The following is a 17804-nucleotide window of genomic DNA, read 5'->3' as shown; positions in this document are numbered from 1 at the left end:
CAGTCAGGGTGGAGTCTTGGGTTTTCTGCTGAAGTGCCACCTCAGTCCCTAGACAAGGAAAAGAAAATACAAACTTGTTATTTAAATCATATATCTATTCATTTCTCTTGTTGATTTGCCTATTAAGCGAGTAAAGGGAAATAGGCTTGGTTAATGTATTTCTTAAAGAGTGAAAAAGACCTTCGGCATAAAGTCCCCTACTCTCTCAGACTCTAAGGGCCCTGTCTGGCCTAACACCATTTCTGCCAACAATGGGCCGATGACACTTATCGATAGCCAGGGGATCTGAGTCACCAGTTTCGGGGTAATTATTGAGATTTGAGGGATAGGGCTTTTATCCTAAAGAAAGGAGGGAAGAAAACTTAACTAATTTTACTAAAAAGATTAAGAACTGTGCAAGAGATGTCCCATATCATTTCCCACTAAAAGATTAAGAATTTTACAAATGATGTCCCGTATCAATCCTAGGACTGATATGTAAAGGGTAAGGCAAGCGACCCTAAGTGCAGCCCCTGACGTCACTAGGACTAAAACCCTGAGCTCCGGCGTGGCAGAAGCTTGGTCTGGAGGTGGCTCCTGAAGAGAGGCCTGGCTGCGAAGGTGGAAGGACGCAGACACATTCACAGGGCCCAGCACCCCTCGTGCCCCTTTAGCCCTCTTCCAACCCCTAATGCCGCAGGAAGTCTTCTGCGTTGGTCTCCAAGTTCAAAGACCCGCGGAGACATGGTGGAGAGGGAAGGGCGCGAGTGCGGGAAAGGCTAGGAGCCCTCCGCGTCCTCTGCGGCTCCCTCCCGCAGTCGCCCCTCTCACCAGAGTTCGCATCACCCAATCACCTCCCCAGGCTGGAGCGGAAGCCCTGGCGCCTGGCTGGGCCCGGGCCTCTTCCCACGGTCAGGACGGGATGCCTGCCAGCTTGGCTCCTGCAGACCCCACCCCTCCGGGCATCTCCGCCCTGGCCCCTTGGCACGTGCTGTTTCTCCCGTAGCCTTGTGGCCTGGATCTGTGTCCCTTTGCCCACTCGGAGGTCCCTTCCATTCCTCCTTCCGAACCCCTCAATTCCCCCTAGCCCGCTTCTCTTTGGTCCCAACTCCATCTTCCGATTTTTACTCCCTCCCGCCCCTGCCTCCAAGACGCCATCTAATTTCCTCTCCCCGCCCCCCACAGTTTCCCGGGCTTCCGTGCTTTGTGCACCCACCGCCTCTCAACCCCTCCTCCCGGGACCGCCCACACCTCCCCCAGCTTTCCTCCCAACCCTGGGGACTAACGGCGTCCCAGCCCCCTGCAGGCTGCTCAACAGCAGGAAGCAACGAATCAGACGCACCCCCGCGGGTACCCGGGCCACCGAGCCCGCCGCGGCCTCTGCAGGGTCTCGCCTGGCGCGCTCGCTTCGCTGCCGCAACCACCCGACCGGAGCGGCAGCTCCGCCAATCGCGGCGGGTGGTGACAAGGCCCCCAACTCCACCTCTTCCTTGTCTTGGCGTCAGAGTCCTGCTTTTAAGAGTGGGCTGCTCCTGATATAGATAACCCCTGTTCTCTAGAATTCCCACCCGACAACCAGAGAGACAGAGAGGTGGGGGAGTGAGGGGGGCGGGGAGACACAGAGAGAACCATTCGTAATTGCATATCGGCAATCAGCCGCTCTTGAGAAGTCGGGTCCCCTACCTGGGTACTCCTTAAGATAGTGCGCTCCCGGTAAGATTGCCTGGGGTCAAATCCACGCACCTGCAGGCACTCTCACTTCTCTGTGCCCCGGTTCCTTATCTCCACTGTGAGAACAGTATCTAGTTGACAGTATTCTTAGAAGGACCTGTTAATTTAATACTCAGGAAACATTTAGAAATATGACCGACAGGCACATAGTAAGCACTCAGTTAACGTTTGCCATTCCTGTTCTCTTACCCTGCCTTCCTATCCGTGGCACGCCCTAGGCAGTGATATGCTTTCTCCCTGCAAAAATTTTCTCCTGTCCATCCATATTTTTTTCCCAGACGCCATCCCACCACCCTAGTCAAACCTCCATAATCTTTTACCAGCTACCAGGATTGTATCTCATCTGGTTGCTTGGAATAACTGGTTGCTTGATAACTTGGGGTGTATTCCGGGAGCCTAGAATAATGTCTGGGTACATTGTAGGTGCTCAATAAATACCTGTTGAATATTTGTTGTCCCACTCTTGCCTCCCTGTAATCTCCGAACATGCACCAAAGGAGCTTTCTAAAATATGAACTGAAACATGTTACTCCCTTGCTTAACATTCTTCCATGCGTTTCCTCTATACTTTCAAATAAACGCTAACCTCCCAACCACTGCCTTAAGGCTCAGCATGGTCTAACCTTGTCTTCTTCTCCAGTTATTTCCTTCTCTCCTCTTCCTCTCTGTTCCAGTCACACCAGCCTCCTTTCCATGAACCTCTCATGAAATTGTTGTCAAGATGCCAGTCAGGGCTGGATTCATTTGAAGGTCTGACGGGCGCTGGAAGACAGACTTCCAATGTGGCTCACTCACCCTCCTGGCAGTTTGGTGCTGGCTGTTGGTAGGAGACTTCAGTCCCTTGTCACATAGCCTCTCCATACGGCCGCTTGAGTGTTCTCACAACACAGCTTCCTCTAGAGCGAGTAACCAGAGAGAGAGAACAAGGAAGAAGCCACCATAGTTTTATAACCTGGCATCAGAACTCATATACCATCATTTCTGCCATATTCTGTTGGCCACACAGACCAACCCAGATACATCATGGGAGAGGACTACACAAAAGCATGAATAGCGGGAGGTATGGATCATTGGAGGCCATCTTGGAAGATAAGTACCACTTGCAGTATGTACATGCAGGTATGTGTGTGTGCGCATGTGTATGTAGATATTTGTGTGTGTATATGTGGGTTTGTATGTTTATATGTTGTGTATGTATGGATGGATGGATATGTTTAGATGTTTTGTGTTATATGTACTTACTTGTGTATGTATACGTGCGTGCCTATGAATGTTATATGTGTGTGCATAGATGATTTTATAGTTGCATTTATGTGTATATATGTGTGTGTATATATGTCTATGTGTAGGTGTGTATATGTATGTTATGTTTGTATGTGTACATGGGCATGAACATGTTGTGTTTGTGTGTATAAATACGTGCTGGCCCACACATACAAGCTTAGAAATATCTCCTGCTATGTGGCAGAAAGCCAGGAGCCAAGAGTTGGGGCACTCAGGGGAGGAGTCCCTCTTTTCCCTGAGACTATATGGATGGAGGGGATCTAGAGCCTGGAGAACAAGTTCTCCCTCAAATCCAAAGTATGTAGATTCACGGTCCTCTCTGCATTTGGCTCCCCTCCGTCAAGTCTTTCTCTCTGTTTCATTTTTGTTTGAACATTTCCGGCTGCCACCAGCCACAAAGTAAGGGAGCAGAGGAAGGGGTGACTCTTGTCTCCCCAGAAGCTGAGTTCAATGGAGAGCAGCGCCCCCTGGGGGAAACAGGGAGATGAGCCAGGGGAAGGGGATTTTCCTGGAAAGCCCAATTGACCTTCTTGCTTATCTATTCTCTGCTCGGGGCCAATCCCAGAGCTTCTAGGCAAGAAAGAGGCATTTTTCCCCCTTTCTAATCGTCTTAGAAAAAACTTCTCTTTCAATTTAGAATGTTTCTCATGTCAACTTTTGTGTCTAGAGGCCCTTGTGCTCTTTTCCTTTTCCCTTTTTGAAAAAGTATTTTTACCTTATGATTGTGAAAAGTAATCCAGATAAACAGAAGTGGGTAAGATGTAAAGGTCCAGCTCAATAGATTGTCATCGTGAACCACTGTGTGATACTCTCCAGGTAACAACACCGCCAATACAGAAACACCTCCCTGTTCCTTCCAGATTACAGCCCTCACTCTCTTCTCCTTCCTCCCAAAGTTAATCATTCTCCTGGTTCTGTTGGCAAAACGTCCTTCTTTATCTTAGTTATTGTGCAAAGCAATTAAGAAAACATTTCTAAAGAGTGTATCTGCTTCCTAGGGCTGCTGCAACAAATCACCACAAGCTTGATGGCTTAAAACAATAGAAATTTATTCTCTCACAGTTCCGGAGGCTGGAAGTCCAAAATCAAGGTGTTGGCAGGGTCACCCTCCCTGCACAGGCTCTATGGAGAGTTTTTTGCTTCTTCCATATTCTGAAGACGGCTGGCATTCCTTAGCTTGTGACGGCATAACTCCGATTTCTGCCTCTGTCTTCACATGGCCTTCTTCCCTGTGTCTCCATGTGTCCAAATCTCCCTCTAATGTTAACTAAAAGTGATGAGCAGACACCTTTGTCTTATTCCTGATCTTAGGAGGAAAGCTTTCACTCTTTCGTCATTAAGTATGATGTTATCTGTGGGTTTTTCATAGATGCTTTTTATCAGATTGAGGAAGTTCCCTTCTATTTAGGGGTGTTAAATATTTTTTATCATGAAAAGATGTTGGATTTTGTCAAATGTCTTTTCTGCACCTATTAAAATGATCGTGTGGTTTTTGTCCTTTATTCTATTAATATGATATATTACATCGATTGTCATGAATTGAATCAAGTTTGCATTCTTGGGATAAATCCCGCTTCCTCGTGGTGTATAATCCTTTCTACTTGCTGCATTGTTTGCTAGTTTGAGAACGTTTGCATCTATATTCATAAAGAATGAATTTCTTCCTTTTACATACAATGTCTTTGTCTAATTTTGGTATCAGGGTAATACTGGCGTTCTTTCCTCTTTTATTTTTGAAAGTTTTAGATGTTCGACTTTTCTTATTGACAATAAGAAAAGTTTTTGTTTTTTTTTTAAATAACCTTATTGAGATAAAATTAGTCTACTTTTTCAATGTTGTATATAACTAGATATACTTGAGTTTTGGTCTTACATCTTATTTAGTGCTTTCTATTGCTTCACTTTTTTTCTCATTTCTCCCCTTATTTTGGATTGAATTTTTAAAGTCATCTCCACATTTTTAATATAGGTTCAAACATACAAAAAAATTGAAATAGTACAATGAACACCCATTGTCTCTCTACCTAAGTCAATACGTTTTGACCTAGAGTCAATTCATTTTACTATATTACCGACACATATATACATAATATAGTTTTGCTGAATCATTTGAAGAGAAGTTGCAGAATGGACCCATTATTTTTTCATTATCCTATTTTCCCTACTCAATTAGTCTGAAGTTGTATTAGTTTCCCAGGGCTGCTGTCACAACATACCCAAAACTAGGTGGTTTAAAACAATAATTTATTGTCTTAGAGTTCTGGAGGCTCGAATTCTGAAATCTAGGTATTGGCAGGGCCATGCTCCTTTGAATCCTGTAGGGGAATCCTTGCCTCTTTCAGTTTCTGGTGGTTTGTCAGTGGTCTTTGGCGTTCTTTGGCGTGTAGATGCATCTCTCCGATCCCCCATCTTCACATGGCATCGTTCTGTCTTCATATCTTCCCTCTGGCATGTCTCTGTATCAAATCTCCCCCTTTTAATGAGGACACTTTCATATTGAATTAGGGCCCACCCTACTGACCTCACCTTGATCATCGGCAAACACCCTATTTCCAAATAAGATCACATTGACAGGTACCAGTGTTAGGATTCCAACATCTTTTCAGGGGACACAATTCAACTTATAATAGAACTTATATGCTTTTTAAATTCTTTTAATGGTTTTCCTAAAAATTACGGTATATATCCTTGACTTCTTAGTATTGATAGATTCTTTCACTCTCTTCTAAACATTGCAAAACTTTAGTACACATGAACTTGTTGACCTCTCCTGAATATTATGCTATTGTGGTCATATAGTTTAATTATACCTATTTTAAACCCCACAAGCATTGTTGTTTTATGCATCATATTGTTTTAAAAAACTTAAATGGTCATATTTATATAAAAAATTTTTTATACTGGTATCCAAAACATTGGAAAAACACCATTTATCACAATTGTTTTGATGGAAGAGTGTGTAAGGAGACTGTGACTTTTCCTTTGATTTTTTTCAGTGGTAATCATTTTTCCTGGTAATATATTAACCAAATAATGCCAGCAGCTGTTGAGAAATGAAATGGATGATGAAGGGTGATGCTAAAGCCTAGACTGTGTCCTTCTCTCTGTGGTGCCTGGAGGGGCGGGGAGGGATGAGGGAGAGTGGGAAACAGCCTGGGCCGCACTGGGCAGCTCTGGAGTGGTCTAATGCTGAGTGTTGGGACCTCAGAGGGCTGAGCTTGGCTTCAGGACTATTCTGGGAACAGAATTATGGAAGAGTATTGAGGCCACTTCCAAGAACGGAGAACGGAGGATGGGAGAAATGACCTTCCCATTATAGACCCACCCAACCTGTGTCCACTTCAGGCATGAACTTAAGGAAGTTTGCAATCAGGCCTCCATCAGCTCCTGAGCTGTGGTCTCCTTCATCTGTACCTCAACCTCCCTCTCTGTTCTGGTTCCAGAAGTTTAAGCCAAGCTTAACCCTACTCATCCAATCGCCAAATAAGCACAACAGAATGAGTTTGAGTGAAAAATCCACTTTAATAATTCAGCTTCAGCTCAGCTGAGAACTTCCCCTCTCAAGTGCAAGAGAAGTCTTTCCAAAAAGCCTCAATCCACTGAGAGGTTACGGCTCAGAGATGGGAACAGCTCAAAGAAGCCCTAAAATGGGAGACAATATGGGATTTGGAATCAGTGGAGACCAGATAGGGGTCCCCCGCCACCCGCCTCCCACCAATACAGGCCCCAGCAAGACAAGGATAGCTGCTTTACCCACACCTGACAACCACCCCAGTCTTCTCATCCCTGATTGCTTCTCTGTCCCCTCATTATCATCTGGGGGCTCATCAGGGCACCTGAGCCTTAAGAAGAATGGGGACCATTCTTTTTCTACATGGTAGCACCAAGACAATCAGCCCCATCACCCAGGCAAGTCACTTAGTGGTGACGATGTTGTTGCAGCAACCCACCCAGGTAATAGAGGGGGAAGGAGCCCAGTGGGATGGGTGATGGGTGGGGCGGGAGCCACCTTAAAGAGGGTGAGTGTCTGGAGCACCCCTGTGGTACAGGCTGTCTCCCGGATGGAGTGCATGGCCAGTTGGGGGCTGCCTAGATCCAGTACTCGCAGCCCCAGCCGAGAAGCCAAGATAGGCCCAATGGTGGTCCCGCAGGGGGAGTCATTCCGGACCATGAGATCCTGCAGAGAGAAGCGGTTCATGAGCAATGTGCAGTATGTGCTCATTAAGGCCAAGGAGGAAGTCACCTTATAACCGCAGGGATGAAAGGGGCCTGGCAGACGGTCCACTTCTACCCCTCAGAGAGTGAGTGTGACCAACATAAAATCACAACACCAACATTAAATGGCAGGCCCAAAGGATAATGCATTCTGAATTGGTCCTATTCTCTCCATCTATCTTGCCTCCCATAAAGAATCCATTCTCCACATTGCAGGCAGGGGAATTAAAATAAAAAGGATCCTTTATGCCAGGGGTCCCCAACCCCCAGGCCACAGACCGGTACTGGTCCAGGTCCTGTTAGGAACTGGGCCGCACAGTAGATGAGCAGCGGGTGAGGGAGCGAAGCTTCATCTGTGTTTGCAGCCGCTCCCCAGCGCTAGCATCACCGCCTCAGCTCCACCTCAGATCATCAGGCATTGGATTCTCATAGGAGCCCCAGCACATGGTGCCAAAAAGGTTGGGGACCGCTGCTTATGCCACTCTCTTGCTTAACACTTACTCACCACCCCCTACCCCATACGCATATAAAGAAAAATCACTCAGTAGTTTTATTGTTTTTAAAAATATTGCTATTGGCATTTTGAAACTATTTATATTCTAGTAAAAAGATAAATAAGAAAATCATTTGTTAGATATCAAGATTTTCAATGTAAGGGAAAACAATTATAAAATCAAATAAATGAAGTAATAACTATTCTTAATTTTTGAATAAGAATGATGATTTTGAATAAAAATCATGATTTTCAAAATACATATACTTTTTTCTAGCCAGCCCCGACCCACACCAATAACAATGAACACTCATGGTGCCAGACCATGGTCTCTATCATTAGCCACAAAAAGCTAACAAGTCTGGGGAGAGAAATGAACAAGATAAGACTGCAAGTTCTCACTGTACCAAAAAGAAAACTTTCAAGAGTCATGTCAAAGGACACAGGAATTACATTGAAAGGGCTCCCATTGGTCAAAGTTACTCCAAGTTGAAGATGAAATAAAATGATTATAGTCCATCAGATAACATTGATTTTATAATCATAGACAAGAAAAAGGAAAAAACCCTCTATTTGTCACCATTTGAGGAGGCTATTAAAACACTTTATCTTGAAAATTGGTTATTAAAGGGGAAGAATTAGCATTTATCCTGTCTTTCCAGTAGGAACCACACTTTATAATAACCAAATAGCCCTAGTTGATAAGAAGAAATTTCCATTTCACTAATAAATGTAAAAGGGGTGAAATGCAGACAGGAGAAATTGAAGGGGTTCAGTAAACTCTAATGAAATTTTTGATTTAGGCAACGATTATTAATTGGTGTTAAAACCTTTACGTGTCTGGTTGATGGGGACTTGATCGCTCATACAGGTTTACTGTCCAGTCTGAGGAAAATCCACATATGATGGGGGGATTGAAGGGCACCCCCAATCCAGTGGTCACTTTGATCCCTAAGGGTGGATCACCCAGATGATAGTCATATGATGCAACATGAAGGACACACCAGCCAAGATGTATTCTGGCCAAAAATGTTTCAAGCCTTCAATCCATCAAGCCTTCAGATATGAATTACAGTTTACAGGAAATAAAAGCTAAACAGCACCAGGAGGAAGCAGCCAGGCAAATTCAAAAAGCGAGAATTACATGGGATGATCAGCCTGGTTTTTTTCAACAAGCCAATATTATTTTTTTTAAAAAAACCAGGGAGGTATATGCTATATTAAAAGACATTTAAGCAACATATAAACCAGAAATAATGTGGTCCTGACCTGGATATCAAAGAATATTTTTGGGTTAAGTGGGGGAAACTGAACCTGATCTGTGCATTACATGAGATACAAATATAGTCAAACGAAAATTTACTGAGATAGAAAAGGAAAGAGTACTGAATGAAAAGAGGAAGCAAAAATCATGTTCAAGATGATTCCATTCTTTGAAAAATGTGTTAAGTATATGCATAGAAAAAAATCTGGAAAAAATATACACAAATCTCTCGGGATTAATGTTTTAGTTTATTTCTATCTTCTAATTTTCTAAAGTACACATGTCCTATTTTTGCTATAAGTTATTAAAGAAAAATCCCCCAATGTCTCCCCACTGTCTTAGAGGGGAACTGAAACAGCCTTCCATGGCCTTGGAGGCCCTGTACAACTGGCCTAGATGGAGGTGGGTGGGTGGGTGGGTGTGTGTACGCACACCCCTCTTCTCGCCCTGGCTCTGCCACTGTGGCCCTGTTTCCTCTTGACAAACCAAGCTTACTCCTGCCCCACTGTAGGCCTTTGCATTCATTCCCTCTGGCCAGGATGCTCTCCCCGCAGACGCGCCCACAGCTGCCTGCCTCTGTCTAACCTATCTAATCTATCTTTTTCTGTCTGTCTACAAAGGCATACTTCTTGTCTTATCGTGTTTTGGGGTTTTTTTTGTTGTTTTTGTTTTTTTTTTTTTTTTTTACAAATTGAAGGTCTATAGCAACCCTGAGTTGAGCAACTCTACTGGTGCCATTTTTCCAGTAGCATTTGCTCACTTTGTGTCTGTCACATTTTGGTGATTCTCGAAATATTTCAAGCTTTTTCATTATTATTATATTTGTGACGGTGATCTGTGATCAGTTAAGTATATGTGTGATGTTGGCACTGTAGTTGTTTTGGGGTACCACGAACTACACCCATAGAAGAGAGTGAACTTAATCAGCGAATGCAGTGTGTCCTGACTGCTCCACCAGCCAGCCGTTCCCCTGTCTCTCTCCCTCTCTTTGGGTCTCCCTATTTTCCAAGACACAACAACGTGAAATTTAGGCCAATTAGTAACCCTGCAATGGCCTCTAAAGGTTCAAGTAAAAGCAAGAATCGCACATCTCTCACTTTAAATCAAAAGCAAGAAATGATTAAGCTTAGTGAGGAAGGCATGTTGAAAGCCAAGATAGGCCAAAGCTAGGCCTCTTGTGGTGGTCGGCCAAGTTGTGAATGAAGAAAAGTTCTCAAAGGAAGTTAAGAGTGCTACTCCAGTGAACACACCTACGATAAGGAAGTGAAACAGCCTCATTTCTGATATAGAGAAAGTTTTACTGGTCTGGATAGAAGGTCAAACCAGCCACGACCTTCCTTTAACCCAAAGCCTAATCCAGAGTGAGGCCCTAACTCTCTTCAATTCTATGAAGCCTGAGAGAGGTGAGGAAGCTGCAGAAGAAAGTCGGAAGCTAACAGAGGCTGGTCCATGAGGTTTAAGGAAAGAAGCTGTCTCTATAACACAAAAGTGCAAGCTGAAGCAGCAAGTGCTGATGTAGAAGCTGCAGCAAGTTACCCAGAAGATCTCGCTAAGATAATTAATGAAGGTGGCTGCACTAAACGAGAGATTTTCTTTTTTTTTTCCTTTTTTATTTTTTAAAACAACAACAACAGCAACAACAAAAACGCCTACGGTGCTTGGTATTCCAAGGTGGTCTCCCATCCAAGTACTAACCAGGCCTGACCTTGCTTAGCTTTCGAGATCAGACGAGATGGGCACATTCAGGGTAGCATGGCCACAGACTAAACAAGAGATTTTCAATGTAGACAAAACAACTTATGTTGGAAGAAGATGCTGTCTAGGACTTTCATAGCTAGTGAGGAGAAGTCAGTGCCTGGCTTCAAAGGACAGAGTGGCTCTCTTGTTAGGGGCTAATGAGCTGGTGACTAAGTTGAAACCAATGGTTATTAACATTCTGAAAGTCCTGAGGCTCTTAAGAATTATGCTAAATCTACTCTGCCTGTGCTCCACAAAGGGAACAACAAAGCCTAGATGACGGCACATCTGTTTACAACATAGTTTACTGAATATTTTAAGCCCACTGTTGTGATCTACTGCTCAGAAGAAAAAGATTCCTTTTAAAATATTACTGCTCATTGACAATGCACCTGGTTATCCAAGAGCTCTGATGGATATATACAAGATTAATGTCCTCACACCTGCTAACACAACATCCTTTCTATAGCCATGGATCAAAGAGAATTTTGACTTTCAAGTCTTAGTATTTAAGAAATACATTTTGTAAGGCTGCCATAGTGATTCCTCTGATGGTTCTGGGCAAAGTATATTGAAAACCTTCTAAAAAGGACTCACCATTCTAGATGTCATTAAGAACATCTGTAATTCATGGGAAGAAGCCAAAACATCAACTTTAGCAGGAGTTTGGAAGAATTCCAACCCTCATTGATGACTCTGAGAGGTTCGAGACTTCGGTGGAGGAAATAACTGTAGACGTGGTGGGAATAACCATAGAACTGAAGATGTGACTGACTCGCTGCAACCTCATGATACAACCAACACCCCGATCAGTCGGCAGCCATCAACATCGAGGCCAGACGCTCCGCCAAAAAAAGATTATGACTCACTGAATGCTCAGACGATGATTAGCATTTTTTAGCAAAATTCTTAAATTAAGGTATATACATTGTTTTTCAGACATAATGCTATATTGCACACTTAACAGACTACGATGTAGTGTAAACATTACTATATGCACTGGGAAACCAAAAAATTCTGGTGATTTGCTTTAATGTAATATTCATTTTATTGCAGTAGTCTGGAACCAAACCCACAATATCTCTGAGGTTTGCCTGTGTCTATACCTGTACCTATGACAAGATGGGTCATAGGCAAGAATGCAAGTGAGCAGTTGGAGTTCTAAGTTCTAAGTTCCCCAGCCCTGAGTACCCTTACGGAAGCCCCCGGGGTGTGTAAGAGAGACACGGGGGAGCTGGGGGTGCCATGAGCACACTGTACCTTTAATCTTCACAGAAATCCAACAGAATAGGCATTGTTATCAGCCCCATTTTACAGGTGTAGAAACTGAGACTCAGAGAAATTTGGAGACCAGTCCAAGGTCACATGGCTAGGACCACAGCAGCACCAGCATAGATCCCAGCTCTGCCTATATCCAAAACCCCTGTTCTCATTCTACTGAGACCCCCTCTGCTAAAGATTATCTACTGGACTCCCCATTCACTGGGGGCCAGTCTGCTTGTGCCCTCCCCTGCTCACTCCCCTCCCCCTTTCCCAAGCAGGGCCTGCCCTCACCTGCAGGGGCACCCCAACATTGCTGGCCACCTCACGGATCAGGGCCTCTGAAACCGCATTCGAGGCATAGCGTTGCTTACTGTTCACCTTGATCACAGGGCCCTGGGGAGACGGAAACCAGGAATCAAGGGTGAGGCAGAGATGGGGGACAGGTCCATAGGGGATGAGATGGAGCCCAGAGCCAACTCAGTTCCCAGGTCCCTGAGGAGATACAGAAGCATCTCACCTTGTGAAATAAAGGCCGGTGGTTCTCCTCATGCTTGTCCCTGTAACAGACAGATTAAGGGCCAGTGATGGCAAACAGGAGATGGGCCTGTCTACATCTACTGCCTCTCTTACAACAGACATCACTAACGGATCACGGCATGCTTTCCCACCCAGCCCCGCAGGACCTCAGAGGTATGCTAAACAGTGTTCCAGGCAGCCTCTAGAGACAGATGGAATTAAATCTGTAGATAGAGCCTATTCAACATACCTGGGTTAGGCATTACATGATTTTGACCAAGCTGGGCCTTGGAGCAGTCAAAAGGAAGCCCCCATTGAACCTCCCAGGTGAATGAGGAAGGGGAAGGGGGAAAGGCTGGGGCCCAGGGTTACACCCAGGTCTCCGGCTGAGTCAGGACTGTGACTGCGTGCCTGGCACGGACACTCACAGGTAGTTGGGGTGCACAGCGTGGGCCATGTCTGCGCTGATCATGTAGGACTTGGGTATGGCTTCCTCGAAGGCTGTCAGGTGCTGGGGTGAGGCCGAGATCCGCCGCAGCACCAGCTCTGTCAGCAGTGACTGTGCCCCCTGAGCGCTCTCAGACCCCACCTGGCAAGAGCAGAGACCTGGTTCTGGGGTCTGGGCTGAGGGGCTTGAGCTGGAGGCCCGGGAGAGGGGCCTAACACCCACACTGGCCCAGGACCCCACTGAGTCCATGAGTGAGAAATGTGGGGTTTTATCAGCAACTTCCCAACCAAAACCTGAAGGTAGGCCGGGGCCAAACTAATCCTCAGTCACCTCTGGGGCAGAAACACCACTTTCTGGTGGCTTCCTGCACTGCCCCTCCTTCTCCCCTGACCCTCACATCTGGGGCTCAGCACAGATGCCCCACGACAAGGGTCAATCCTCTCATGTGTGTGACAGAGACCAACTGCTAACTGTCCATGATATCTTCTGTAACACCCAAGCTGTGGCTAAGTATGTGACTACGCAAGCAGAGAGAACATTCTTAGTTTCCCCTGAAGCTAAACATGGCCAGGATGAGTTCTATGGAATGTAAGCAGTGGCGAATGCCACCTTTGGGTCATGCCCTTAAATGGATGGGCAGGCACTTCCCCTTCGCCCTTTCTCCCTTCCTATTAACTCAGTATAGATGAGATGGCATGAGCTGGAACAGCCACTTGGATCCTGAAATGGAAGCTATGTGTTCAGGAGAGTAGAGACCTGTCCTGAACTGCTAACTCTGACCTGTGCGGTTATATGAGAGAACTGTCCAGCTGTTCAAGCTCCATTACAGTGTCTAGGACTGCACCCTAACGCAGGCAGGCATGATGAGAACCTACCATGTGCCGACCTCTGGGGCTTTGAGGATGAAAGGGCACAGTCCTTGTTGTCCAGGAGCTCACTATGCTCACACAGAGAAACATGGGAGGTATGGTCACAACAGAGGCCGATGAATGCTGAGCCAGAGGAGACCAAGTGCTAGAGAGCACAGGCAGTGTCTCCTCCACTGGCACAGGCCGGCCATGGAAGACTCCCCAGAGGGCACCCTCCCCAGAGCCCTCTGTGTACCTCTTCGTTGTCATAGAGAGCAATCATGCGCACGTGGGGATCCGCGGCCAGGGAGGCAGGCGCTGCACAGGAATCGATCAAGGCCTGATTTAGAGAGGGATCAAGAGCATCGTCTTCACCCCTTCTGCTTCCATAACTCGGCCCACCAACACCTCAGAGTTGCCCATCCCCACCTCTGTCATCATGGCTGCAGTGAAATGGGCTTGTGCTTTCACTGGCCTTCATCTCTGGGGGCATCGCCTGGTGGAGGGCAGTGGGGGACCTTTCTAACGGGATAGGAGAAGCCACCCTTTGGGAGAAACTCCCATGCAAAAGGCAGGAGGATGTGTAAAGTGGAGGGGAAGGGCGGAGAATCCTATCAAGTCAAAAGGACCACAAAGATTATGCAAACTAACTGGCCTCAGTGAAGAGATCGGGGTTCAAAGAGATGACTGTCGCTCCATCAAGGAGACATGACTGGCTGGCTTGCAGCAGAAGTGAACACGAGTTCCAGATCTAGCTTTGGTCTCATTTCTAGCCCAAAGCCTATCTCCAAGAACAGGATGGGGAGGGAAACAGAGGTGGGAAGAGGGCAAAGGGAGGGGTGAGGGTAAGAGGAGAGGAAGGGAACCTACTAGGGTGGAAAGAAAGTAGGACTATTAAGGTGGCTAAGAGGAAGAAAGACAACCCCACTGAGATTCCGAGGCACAAAGAGAAGGCTCGGTGGGTTATTATACCTGAGGGTGGGGAGCAGATGGAAGTGGATGATACTGCCTGATGGGCTGTTAAGACCTTTCCCTTGAAGCAGAGGTTAACTTAAAGGAGAGGCGGCAGAAACAGGGTTAGGACAAGACACTGTGGTACCCTAAACAATCTCTCAGCCTTCCTCACCACAGTTCCAGGCCCCAGGCTGGTGCAAGGGTGGGACCAAGAGGAGAGATGCTGAGGCTGCGGCATTTAGGCCCCACCCCATGGCCCACCAGCAGACTGGGGGTGGCCAGTGGCTGTCTCACCACCTGCTGGGGCTTGAGGCAGCAGTCCCCTTGCCCCAACACTCTGCCTCTCCTGGTGCTACGTGCTGCCTGGGGGTGCCCCAGCTCCTCACCTGCAGAGCACAGAAGCAGCTATGCAGATTGTCCAGTCGAGGGGCAAAAATGAACTCCTCATAGGCACCACCCAGGACCTAGAAAGATAAGACAGTCAGCCTGACGTTTAACCCCATACCCCAACTCATCTGCTTCTCCCAGCTCCCAAGGGCCTGAGCTTGAGCTGTCTCCTTGGTTAAAACATAACTTCCCTCGGACCCCTGGCTTAGGACTATGATCCTGCTGTGCAGGGCTGGAAAATGGGGCTGGGCTGGAGCTGAGGGACAGAGGGTGGCCTATAGTTCCTGACCAGTTCCCATGAGACAAGAAAAGGGAGGAGCTGAATGGTCACAAGAAAAGGTAAAGAATAACAGAGGAGACCAGCTGAGACACAGAAACTTGGTGTACATTCAAAGAAGACTGAACATCCAAAGTCTTAGCAGTCGACAAATGGGAGGGACATGACGGCAGGCTCCAGAAAAAGGGTGGCCACGTGGAGGCCTCTTGCCCTCAGAAGTTCAGAGTCAGTGGGGGTCAAAGTAGACAGGACCAACTGTAGCAGAAACTCCTGGGGGATCTGTGGAAAAGCCTATTCCCAGGCCCCACCCAAGAGCATCCATGGAGGCAGGTGTGGAGCAGGAAACTGCCGTTTTTGAGAACCACTGTCCTGTAGACAGAAGGATGGGATGTCTACTGGGTAGAACGGGGATGAGAATACTAGGGGAGTAGCAAAGGTGAAGAGTGCTTCAGGGGACACACTGGGGCAGGCTGCTATCCCAGAGGTCCCCATCCCAAGTTTCTGCAGTCCTTCCTCACCGCAGGCTGGGTGTCCGCAAGGCAGAGCTCCATTTCCAAGATGTCCTCGGGGCTCAGCCCCAGATGGGCACAGAGAAGGGACATGAGGACCGAGTGGTGCCGATCATCCTGTAGGGCGGAAGGGTGTTGGGAGGAGGGTCTGTTCTTCCCTGCCTCTCCCCTTCTCAGGGGATCGTTTCCTTCCCCCCCTGCTCACCCCTCCCCATAAGTAGAGGAGTGTCTTACTGCAGCACTGAGGGGCCCTGGCTCAGGAGTCCCCTTCTCCAGCTCTTCCTGGACTGCTGTGGCAATAATGGGGACTCTGTGGGGAGACATGTGAAGACGAGATGTGGGGAGGGCTAGAGGGCAAAGGGGAGGGGCACTGGGCTCAGGCATCTCTTGATGGGGAACAGCCCTTGCCCTTCAATTCCCAATTGGTCCCCCTGAACAGCATAGTTGTGAGGGCCCTTGGACATCAACTGGGTCCCAAGAGTAGAACCTGATAGTGGCCACCATTAGGTAGTGGTCTCTCAGGTCCTGCTGGAGCCCCTTCCATCACCTGGTGCCATATCCTATCCCTCCTAGTCACCAAAGCCCTTGCCCCAGTCTCACAAGTGCATCTCCATGTTGGGCCCGAAGTTCTCGTTGATGTTTCGCTGCAGATGGATGGCCAGGTGCGGGATGCGAAGAATGGGCCGGTCCACATGCACCAGCCGCTGTTCCAGCCGGCCTGAGGTAGGGCACTGTGGCCAACCAAGCCTGGTCAGCCCAGAGCACCTCCCAACCACAGCTGGTTAAAGCCCCCACTTCACACAAACTAACCAAGGTGGCCCTCTGATCTGGACTGCCCTTTCCCCGCTTCCCCCAGAGTGGGGGGTAGCTCTCCACAGAGAGCTGAAGATGAGACCCTCCCAGGTTCAACCCCAGTTACTACCTTGATAATGACGCGTCCAGCCAAGGTCAGGTCACGGTCAAACCAGGTGTTCCAGATTCCACCGCCATAGGTCTCCACACCAACCTGCTGGAAGCCCATCTGGCTTCGGCGAGATCGCCGTTTCACCTGAGTGTGAAGATGGGGAATGAGGAGTCAGAGAAAGCTGCATGACAAGATTTGGAGATGAGATAGGCTGTTCACAAGCTAAGTAACATAGAATGAATATTAGTGATAGAGAAGGGTCCAAGTGTGCGGAAGGGAGATGACAAGCCTCCTTCCCTGCTCAATGGAATAGAGTCCCCGATGTGTTCCTCCCAGCTCTCTCTTGCCCTATTCCTTGATGCCTCCCCCATCCCAGCGCAACCCCAATTCCTTACCCGGAGGCAGGGGCTGTCCGTGTGGGCCCCAATGAGGCTGAAACCATTGCCAGGAACATACTGGCCTCCCACAGCAAAAGCGATGATGGTGGAGGAGTTCCTGGTCAGGAAGTACTGGGGAGGGGCAGGGGCTTGAATTGGATTAGCCGGCCTACTGGCACACAGGACTTTGAGCTTAGGGACCTGCCTTTTGGTCCCCACCTCACCCCTAGTACCTTGCTCTCGGGCTTGATATCCCAGCTCTCGGCCTCCTTGAGCTCATGGAAGCCAGCCTGGAGGAGGCGGCTTCGGCACTCGGCCACAGCTGCAGGGAAAGAACCCTCTCACAGCGACAGAAGCCGGTAGGAGGCACACCAGCCCCTACCCGCCTCTGCTGCCCTGGTCACTTACCATGGAAAGGAGAGGGGCTTCGGTTCACGAACTTGAGAAGCTCTCGGGCCGCGGCCTGCACCGCCTCTTTGCGGGCCCTGCCGCTCATAGCCACCTAGGGCAAGGAAGCGCTCAGACAACCCTGACCTCTCATCCAGGCTCCGGGGATTTCCACCCCAAACCCCCAAAGTGACCGTTCCAAGGTGCAGACCTCTGCTTCCACCTCTTTCC

General features: G+C 47.7%; 1 protein-coding gene and 1 pseudogene across 4 annotated transcripts in view; both read right to left on the bottom strand.

Annotated features, from left to right (window-relative positions):
• Positions 1-6496: 6496 nt before the first annotated feature.
• DNPEP (aspartyl aminopeptidase) overlaps positions 6497-17804 on the bottom strand; it is an 11840-nt gene continuing 532 nt past the window's right edge. For 3 of the 4 annotated variants that reach the window (XM_015585458.2, XM_006906689.3, XM_025043319.1), the window contains exons 2-15: positions 17595-17688; positions 17420-17508; positions 17205-17318; positions 16828-16953; positions 16506-16636; positions 16140-16215; positions 15915-16022; positions 15119-15196; positions 14035-14118; positions 12911-13071; positions 12484-12523; positions 12258-12359; positions 7004-7171; positions 6497-6636 (exon numbers count right to left, since the gene is read on the bottom strand). In XM_015585458.2, coding sequence (XP_015440944.1) covers positions 6586-6636; positions 7004-7171; positions 12258-12359; positions 12484-12523; positions 12911-13071; positions 14035-14118; positions 15119-15196; positions 15915-16022; positions 16140-16215; positions 16506-16636; positions 16828-16953; positions 17205-17318; positions 17420-17508; positions 17595-17682 — 1416 coding nt within the window. In that variant the 5' untranslated portion in view covers positions 17683-17688 and the 3' untranslated portion in view covers positions 6497-6585. Of the gene's footprint in view, positions 6637-7003; positions 7172-12257; positions 12360-12483; positions 12524-12910; positions 13072-14034; positions 14119-15118; positions 15197-15914; positions 16023-16139; positions 16216-16505; positions 16637-16827; positions 16954-17204; positions 17319-17419; positions 17509-17594; positions 17689-17784; positions 17799-17804 lie in introns of those variants that run through there. The other variant, XM_015585460.2, reaches the window with a different exon arrangement.
• Positions 10613-10730, bottom strand: LOC112475444 (annotated as a pseudogene).

The sequence above is a fragment of the Pteropus alecto genome, unplaced genomic scaffold (assembly GCF_000325575.1).
Source record: "Pteropus alecto unplaced genomic scaffold, ASM32557v1 scaffold110, whole genome shotgun sequence".
Lineage (NCBI taxonomy): Eukaryota > Metazoa > Chordata > Mammalia > Chiroptera > Pteropodidae > Pteropus > Pteropus alecto.
The sequence above is the reverse complement of the archived record's forward strand: the minus strand, read 5'-3'. Positions and strand labels throughout refer to the sequence as shown.